Source organism: Homarus americanus, unplaced genomic scaffold, assembly GCF_018991925.1.
Source record: "Homarus americanus isolate GMGI-L3 unplaced genomic scaffold, GMGI_Hamer_2.0 scaffold56326, whole genome shotgun sequence".
Classification (NCBI taxonomy): domain Eukaryota; kingdom Metazoa; phylum Arthropoda; class Malacostraca; order Decapoda; family Nephropidae; genus Homarus; species Homarus americanus.
Genome location: NW_024711707.1, coordinates 41 through 10,100, shown reverse-complemented (window position 1 = coordinate 10,100; position 10,060 = coordinate 41). Strand labels below are relative to the sequence as shown.

Genomic DNA, 10,060 nt, shown 5'->3' with positions numbered 1-10,060 from the left:
AGAGGTTTCTGTACCCCATAATCCACCCCACATAAATATGGGAGAGGTTTCTGTACCCCATAATCCACCCCACATAAATATGGGAGAGGATTCTGTACCCCTTAATCCACCCCAAATAAATATGGGAGAGGTTTCTGTACCCCTTAATCCACCCCAAATAAATATGGGAGAGGTTTCTGTACCCCTTAATCCACCCCACATAAATATGTTAGATAAATAAAGATGACAGACAGATAAATATTACTCTCATACATATAAGTCAATCTTAATGGAACTATTTTTCATCCTAATATTTTCATGTGAATAATAAAACATAAAATTATCACAAACATTTTATTAACAATATTGTTATCAAAATTACATCAACCTTTGAACAGTGGATTAGGCGACCTTTGGGTAAGACGAGGTCCACATTACAGTCTATGTTAACATAAGAACATAAGAAAATACGGAGTCTGCAATAGGCCGGTTGGCCTGTGCATGGCAGCTCCTGTCGAGAGTTACTACCACTCTCTATCATCCATGAATCTATCCAGCCTCCTTTTGAAACTTTCCAGCATTCCAGGACTTACTACAAAGTTGCTAAGCTTGTTCCACTCGTCCACCACCCTATTTGTGAACCAGTTCCTTCCCATCTCCCGACTAAACCTAAACTTATCCAACTTAAATCAGTTGCTCCGAGTCCTATCCTGCTCGGATATTATAAGAACTTTATCTATATCCCCTTTATTGATTCCTTTCACCCACTTAAATACTTCTATCATATCTCCCCGCACTCTTCGTTTTTCTAGGGTATGCAAGTTCAGTTTCTTTACCCTATCCTGATATGGAAGGTTTCTAAGTCCTGGAATCATTTTCGTCATTCTTTGCTGCACCGACTCTAGTGAATTGATATCCATTCAATAATAAGGGCACCAGAACTGAACCGCATAATCGAGGTGCGGCCTGACTAGCGCAAGATATAGTTGCATTACGACCAATGCACTCTTATTACTTACACTTCTAGATATAAAATCCAATATACTCTGTTTGCCTTATTTCGAACATTAACGCACTGTTTTCTAGGCCGTAGGTCCGGGCTTACAAGTACCCCTAAGTGTCTTTCACAAGTTGACTTCTCTAGGTTGATGTTGTTAAGGCTGTCTACATTGACAGTTCCATGGTTTTGACTCATATCTGTGGTATAAGACAACTCCCCAAACTACTAAACCACCTGTGGTAAAGTTTAAGTCAATTTGACCACCAATATGGTGATATGTTTAACATATTAAATACTTTGAATGGACGTTTGCCTGAACAAGCCATTTAAAGATCATGTGTGTGAAGACTGGAATATTTGGATGATGGATGGTGAAAAATCCTTTCCAAAAAGTGAGGCTACACGCGCTGCATCACTTGATGTGCTGTCTGATCAAAACAAGGGATAAAGTGAAAATAGAGACTGTAATAAAACCTTTCAAAAGGTGAGGTATCTCTAATGTAATGGATGGTATGGAGGCAATATCTTATAATTCTTCCATAGTGAGCAGCCAAGTAGTGTATATATTTGATCATTTAATGTTTTTATTAAAGGTAATATTACATATATTATGTGTAGACCACCACAAGATAATGACCCACAAGCCTTGCCTGGCCACAACACTGAACCTGTGTCTTATGGGTTTGTAGTTGACAGCACTAACAAGTAACCCATGAAGCCTATTACAGTTGTCAGTGCATGTCAAGTGTTCACGGGGACCAGTGCTGGAAGACAAAGGATAGTCACCAACTCCTGCTTTCTATACTTGGTACAATTATTATTTACAAGGTAGATTCACAGGATAGATCCACACAGTCCTGAGCTCAACTGAGTTGTGTGAAGCAGCGAGACACACAGGTCTGGTCTACAGTGAGTCCTCCCAGTTCTCTCTACCTTCATACCCTCCTCAACTCTCCCACCAAGCATTGTGGGTAATAACATCACAGTTACATTAATTCACAAATTATTAATGAGACAATTACAACAAGTTACAATAAAAGACAATTAAGTAGATAACTCAAACTACTTCAATCAACATTAACATATAAGTTAATAATTGGAGTAACATCACAAGACCCCAAGTTTGGAATACCTTGTACAAGAAGCCAACTTCACACCCAACCACCATTATGTATTATATACAACAACTCACTATATACAACAAATTACACAGATTAGCATAACATGAATGTATGTTATACATTACCATAAGAACATACATTATATATTACACAGAGCCCTTGGGATGTACCTAGTAGCATCTGACAGTACAGTACATCACAGTTGGTAATGTACAGTACATGTTAGTACATCACAGTTGGTAATGCACAGTCCATGTTAGTACATCACAGTTGGTAATGTACAGTACATGTTAGTACATCACAGTTGGTAATGTACAGTACATGTTAGTACATCACAGGTGGTAATGTACAGTACATGTTAGTACATCACAGTTGGTAATGTACAGTACATGTTAGTACATCACAGTTGGTAATGTACAGTACATGTTAGTACATCACAGTTGGTAATGTACAGTACATGTTAGTACATCACAGTTGGTAATGCACAGTACATGTTAGTACATCACAGTTGGTAATGTACAGTACATGTTAGTACATCACAGTTGGTAATGTACAGTACATGTTAGTACATCACAGTTGGTAATGTACAGTACATGTTAGTACATCACAGTTGGCAATGTACAGTACATGTTAGTACATCACAGTTGGTAATGTACAGTATATGTTAGTACATCACAGTTGGTAATGTACAGTACATGTGAGTACATCACAGTTGGTAATGTACAGTACATGTTAATACACAGTACATGTTAGTACAATACACAAGTGACAACAGGACATGACTAAGTCAACAACATCACATGACTTGACCAAGCCAAATCAACATGGCTGGGTCTACATGTGACCATTACATGTTAACAAAATTATTGTACAAGTTCTACTAGACTCATAGGATACCCCTCAACTAACACAAGTTTATTTTTCTAACATATTCTATCACGTCATGGTAAAGTACTAAGGCCATGGTGGAAGAAATTTACATCTTAAGAGCAGATAATTATAACTTGTGTTTAATATCTATAAAAATGGCATTTGTCACTTGTCTTTATTTCTGCTACATTCATAGAGTTTGTTCAAGTGGTTTTATATTGATGTATATCACTGTATTCAAGTTTATGTGGCACATTTACCTTCTGTTAAAGTCATTCAAACATTTATTGAGTTCTGTTTTTTTAATGCACAAGTTTATTATGTTTGACATTACTCTTTCAGGAGAAACATTTCCCACATTCCTCACATTTGAACTCTTTTATGCCACTGTGTATAAGAATGTGGTCTGTGAGAATACTCTTCTGGGAGAAACATTTCCCACATTCCTCACATTTGAACTCTTTTATGCCACTGTGTATAAGAATGTGGTCTGTGAGAGTACTCTTCTGGGAGAAACATTTCCCACATTCCTCACATTTGAATTTTTTTACACCACTGTGAAGAAGTTTGTGATTAGTAAGACCAACCTTTTGTGTAAAACATTTTCCACATTCCTCACATTTGAATTTTTTTACACCACTGTGAAGAAGTTTGTGAATAGTAAAACCACTCTTTTGTAGAAAACATTACCCACATTCCTCACATTTGAACTCTCTTTTCCCATTGTGTACAAGAATGTGGTACTGGAGATGACCCTTGGTGGTGAAGCATTTCCCACATTCCTCACATTCAAACTGTTTAATACCACTGTGTCCAAGAATGTGTGTCTTGAGAGCACCCTTCCGGGAGAAACATTTCCCACATTCCTCACATTTGAACTGTTTAATACCACTGTGTCCAAGAATGTGTGTCTTGAGATAACTCTTTACCGCAAAACATTTCCCACATTCCTCACATTTGAACTCTCTTTTGCCACTGTGTGCAAGTATGTGGTTCTGGAGATGAACCTTCTGGGAGAAACATTTCCCACATTCCTTACATTCAAAATCTTTAATACCACTGTGTCGAAGAATGTGTGTCTTGAGAGTACTCTTCCGGGAGAAACATTTCCCACATTCCTCACATTTGAACTCTCTTTTGCCACTGTGTGCAAGTATGTGGTTCTGGAGATGAACCTTCTGGGAGAAACATTTCCCACATTCCTTACATTCAAAATCTTTAATACCACTGTGTCCAAAAATGTGTGTCTTGAGATCACCCTTCCGGCAGAAACATTTCCCACATTCCTCACATTTGAACTCTCTTTTGCCACTGTGTCGAAGAATGTGTGTCTTGAGAGTGCTTTTTACCGCAAAACATTTCCCACATTCCTCACATTTGAACTCTCTTTTGCCACTGTGTCCAAGAATGTGTGTCTTGAGAGCACTCTTTACCGCAAAACATTTCCCACATTCCTGACATTTGAACTCTCCTTTGCCACTGTGTCCAAGAATGTGTGTCTTGAGAGTACTTTTTACCGCAAAACATTTCCCACATTCCTCACATTTGAACTCTCTTTTGCCACTGTGTGCAAGAATGTGGTACTGGAGATGACCCTTGGTGGTGAAGCATTCCCCACATTCCTCACATTCAAACTGTTTAATACCACTGTGTCCAAGAATGTGTGTCTTGAGAGCACTCTTCCAGGAGAAACATTTCCCACATTCCTCACATTTGAACTGTTTAATGCCACTGTGTCCAAGAATGTGTGTCTTGAGATCACCCTTCCAGCAGAAACATTTCCCACATTCCTCACATTCAAACTCCTTAATACCACTGTGTCCAAGAATGTGTGTCTTGAGAGCACTTTTTACCGCAAAACATTTCCCACATTCCTCACATTTGAACTCTCTTTTGCCACTGTGTGCAAGAATGTGGTACTGGAGATGACCCTTGGTGGTGAAGCATTTCCCACATTCCTCACATTCAAACTGTTTAATACCAGTGTGTCCAAGAATGTGTGTCTTGAGAGCACCCTTCCGGGAGAAACATTTCCCACATTCCTCACATTCAAACTGTTTAATACCACTGTGTCCAAGAATGTGTGTCTTGAGAGCACTCTTCCAGGAGAAACATTTCCCACATTCCTCACATTCAAACTTGTTTTCTCTGCTTGACATTGTGTAGTCTCTGGCAGGTTATATCAGCCTGGGGTAGTCTCTGGCTGGTTATATCAGCCTGGGTAGTCTCTGGCAGGTTATATCAGCCTGGGGTAGTCTCTGGCAGGTTATATCAGCCTGGGGTAGTCTCTGGCAGGTTATATCAGCCTGGGGTAGTCTCTGGCTGGTTATATCAGCCTGGGTAGTCTCTGGCAAGTTATACCAGCCTGGGGTAGTCTCTGGCAGGTTATATCAGCCTGGGGTAGTCTCTGGCAGGTTATATCAGCCTGGTCTCTGGGTTATAACAGCCTGGGGTAGTCTCTGGCAGGTTATATCAGCCTGGGGTAGTCTCTGGCAGGTTATATCAACCTGGGGACGTCTCTGGCAGGTTATATCAGCCTGGGGTAGTCTGGCAGGTTATATCAGCTTGGGGTAGTCTCTGGCAGGTTATATCAGCCTGGGGTAGTCTCTGGCAGGTTATATCAGCCTGGGATAGTCTCTTGCAGGTTATTACCTATATATGGGATAAACAACTCTAAACAGTTGATATTAATGTAAAACAAAAGTGTGATGTTATACTGTCGCCAGCTTTGTGTTGTCTACTATTTAATGAGTTGTGTTATGTAACATCACACACAATGGGACAACAACACAACACAACATTTTGCTTTACTTACTGTAAATTAATTTACAGTGTCCAGCTCATTTAGTTAATATAGTTAAACATATTTGGGATCACACGAAGATTGGTGCAGCTTCTTTCACCTTAGATTAGCTTCCTGTGATGCTCTCTAACAACATAACCATACTTGCTAATCTAACGCGGCTTAACCTAATCTAACATGACTTAACCTAATCTATAGCAGCTTAACCTAATTTAACATGACAACCTTACCTAACACGACCCAACACAATATTGTATGGTAAAGGTAGAGATGGTGCTTACCAGAAATAACTTATGAAATTGAGCCAAAAATTCCTGGAATGTGGCTAGAGACACTATTTTTCATGTGATACTGAACACGAAAATAAGGCTGAAACCACAGACCCTAAAGAGAACCTCAGCACAAGAATGTTAAGTAAGGTTAGGTCAGGTTCTGTTGGATTCTGTGCATTCTCGTTTCCATTTCATGTTCCAGTCTCATAATCCTTCCATAATTTGGTTCAATTCCAGTTAGTGTTTGAAGCCGCATAGCGTAAATTCTTGTGCAAATAAATATTTCTTGTTGAGTGTCAGTTTCTCTGCCACATTTTGAACACTTAACATCCACTGCCAATAGTCCATGTTCTGCCAGATAGACTTTTCTTGTAGAGTCTTCATCCTCCACAAGGATAATTATCTTGTAATAGGGCAATGAGCATCTGTCACAAAGGCGGCCCTAACTATGTTGCTTGTCTCCTCTTGTGGTCGAACAATAAATATAGGAACACACAGTTCACTTATTATCAATACTACTTGTAAGGTGCTGTAATAAGATCAAATGGTATATTATGTGAATGGATTCCAACAATATGATTTTCCATAACATATAAATAGAGTTGGTTTTTAAAGATCCTATTGTGCGGGAAATACAAAATGTATACTAGGATCAGCGCAGGTCATAGACTCCTGACTCTAGATAGTGAAGTCCGCTACCAAAGAAACAAAACAATTTAAACCTGGCCATAAGGTAGATAAAGCCTGGATACGATTCACTGTCATTTGTTAACAATTTAAGTGAGAACAGAATCAGGGCTTTAACTGTTTTACAATTGAACCTTATTTTGCGTTAACAAGACTGGACTGCTGGAGGGAATATCTAAAGCATACCCGAAATTATATTCGTTTTTTCTCCTTACAAAACATGTACAGACATCCATTCACTGTCATATGATCAGTTTTCATCGTGTTTTATCCTATAATTTCCCTCATCCTTCATGTCATACTAACCTTCTCGTCACCTTTACCCATAATATAATGTAATCAAACCTAACCTAACCTTCTCGTCACCTTTACCCCATAATATAATGTAATCAAACCCTAACCTAACCTTAGCAACTACCTCATAATATTTCACCTTAAAATATAAAGTTTCTTACCTCGAAGCGCAATGATATTGTGAGTAATGTGTTTGTGTCCAGCTACTTTTATAATTGTTAATGTCTTTATCGTTAACAATGACATTTGGTGTATGGTGTTTTAACGCCATTGTCCTCATCTTTAAAGCCCTGTTACTAGTGTTAAAGAGTGGTCGCTATCTCCTTAAATATCAACCTACCACTCAAACAAAGGTCATATTCCTTTATAACAAGATAAAAAACACATTAATTAAATCTATTTTAGTAATCAATTTCCCGTTATGGCACCAAATGAATCTTTATCATTCCACTGTGGGAAAGGTCATAATACAGTATTAAGGTAAACAAGGTCATATAACACACCTGCTCTTAATAACTCACAAACACCTGTAATATTCAGGAGGAGGAGAAATAAACTGTTTTACGGAAAATTGACGAGTACTTCAAGATGGTGAAAGCGTGTTGTTGTTGTTGTCAAGGAATATCAATAAGGAAGAACAACTCTCCACTGTAGTCACCAGGTAGACCCGTAGTGCCGCCTGGTGACTGAATGGCTAACCTACAGAAAACAGATATAAGTGAGGATAAACTATTGTGTTGTGGCCTCCTGAAATAAGTTGCTCATAGACATTATACAAAATGTGCGGTAATAGAATTCTTTACTTGGACTAAATTAACTGTATAAACCATTATTAAAGAGAGACATTTGACAATTTGCTTTATGAAACTTACATTATAAGTAATGCTAGTAGAGCAGCAGGCAGCTATCAAATAGGAAGTACTATGCTACTGTCTGGGAAGATATTGGGAAGCATAATGTATTTGTCTAATGGTAGACCCTGCTGCCATAGTGACCTACGAGTTGATAATCTGACTTGCACGTCATTTACACACAATTGCAGGGTCTTGTTCTCTTGCTTTTAGATCACAACATACATGTTATACTCAATGTATTGATTTTTTTAGAGCTTATCCCTGTCATAAAAAATGAGCAATTAAATGGAAATATTTAATATTTTACATTTTATTATCATGAATATAGTTATATGAGCCCCTTAATCCACCCACATAAATATGGGAAGGTTTCATACCCTTAATCACGTAACATAAATATGTTAGATAAATAAAGATGACAGACAAAGATAAATATTGCTCTCTCATACATATAAGTCAATCTTAATGAAACTGTTTCATCCTGTATTTCATGTGAATATTAAAACAAAATTACCAATAAACATTTATTCAACAATATTGGTATAAAAATTACATTAACCTTTGAATAATTTATCTTACTTTCATATATATATTTTAAATGACAGCATCTTTTAATTCTTCCATTAGTGAAAGCCAAGTAGTATATATATTAGATCATTTTAATGTTTTTTAATACAAAGGTAATATTACATATATTATGTATGAACCACCACAAGATAATGACCACAAGCCTTGCCTGTACAACACTGAACCTGTGTCTTATGGGTTTGTAGTTGACAGCACTAACAAGTAACCCATGAGGGCCCTATTACAGGTGTCCAGTGCATGTCAGAATGTTCACAGGGACCAGTGCTGGAAGACAAGGATAGCCACCAACTCCTGCTTTTTATACTTGGTACAATTATTATTTACAAGGTAGATTCACAGAATGAATCCACACAGACAAAGACCATCCACACAGACCCTAAACTCAACTGAGTTGTATGGCAAACCTTGTGAGACACACAGGTCTGGTCTGTCAAATCCTCCACAGTTCTCTCTACTTGGTACCTCCTCAACTCTCCTACCAAGCATTGTGGGTAATAACATCACAATTTTCATTACAAAATTATTAATGGAACAATTACAACAAGTTACAATAAAGACAATTAAGTAGGCCACTCAAACTACTTCCCAATCAACATTAACATATAAGTTAATAATTGGAGTAACATCACAAGACCACAAGTTTGGAACACCTTTACAAGAAGCCAACTTCACACCCAACCCACCATTATGTATTATATACAACAACTCACTACATACAACAAATTACACAGATTAACATAACATGGATATGTGTTATACATTACCGCCAGAACATACATTATATATTACACAGGCCCTTGGGATGTACCTAGTAGCATCCAGACAGTACAGTACATCACAGTTGGTAATGTACAGTACATGTTAGTACATCACAGTTGGTAATGTATAGTGTATTGGTATCCTGATTTAATCAATATGCAGTACATGTTAGTACATCTGATTGGTAATGTACAGTACATGTTAGTGCATCCTGATTGGTAATGTACAGTACATTGATACATCCACAGTTGGTAATGTACAGTACATGTTAGTACATCTCAGTTAATGTACAGTACATGTGTAGTACATCACAGTTAGTAATGTACAGTACATGTTAGTACATCTGATTAGTAATGTAAATTACATGTTAGTACATCACAGTTAGTAATGTACAGTACATGTCATATTGGTACATCACAGTTGGTAATGCCACGAAATTTTAAATTATTACATCACAGTTGGTAATGTACAGTACATGTTAGTACATCACAGTTAGTAATGCACAGTACATATTAGTACATCACAGTTGGTAATGTAGAGGTACATGTTAGTACATCACAGTTAGTAATAGACAGTACATGTCATGTTGGTATCTGATTGGTATGTACAGTACATGTTAGTACATCTGATTGGTGATATATGATGCATGTTAATTATCAGGTGGTAATGTGCCAGTACATGTTAGTACATCACAGTTGGTAATGTACTGTACATCTTAGTATCACAGTTCTTAATGGACAGTACATGTTAGTATCCTGATTGGTAATGTACAGTACATGTTAGTACATCACAGTTGGTAATGTACTGTACATCTTAGTACATCACAGTTGTTA

At 37.5% G+C, this 10,060-nt stretch overlaps 1 protein-coding gene across 1 annotated transcript; it reads right to left on the bottom strand.

Annotated features, from left to right (window-relative positions):
- Positions 1-2,845: 2,845 nt before the first annotated feature.
- On the bottom strand, positions 2,846-4,926 carry LOC121858717 (zinc finger protein 98-like). The gene is made up of 2 exons (XM_042355328.1): positions 4,891-4,926; positions 2,846-4,604 (listed from the first exon to the last, which is right to left on the bottom strand). Exons 1-2 carry the CDS (start codon positions 4,924-4,926, stop codon positions 3,657-3,659), a joined length of 984 nt encoding a protein of 327 aa, XP_042211262.1. The 3' UTR covers positions 2,846-3,656.
- Positions 4,927-10,060: the final 5,134 nt, after the last annotated feature.

Excerpts from the sequence above, each read along its gene's own strand:
- LOC121858717 (XM_042355328.1), bottom strand. The coding sequence starts at position 4,926 with ATGTGGGAAATGCTTCACCACCAAGGGTCATCTCCA. Across the intron at positions 4,605-4,890 it reads ACCACCAAGGGTCATCTCCA|TTTGAATGTGAGGAATGTGG; the intron begins GTACCACATTCT and ends GGTATTAAACAG.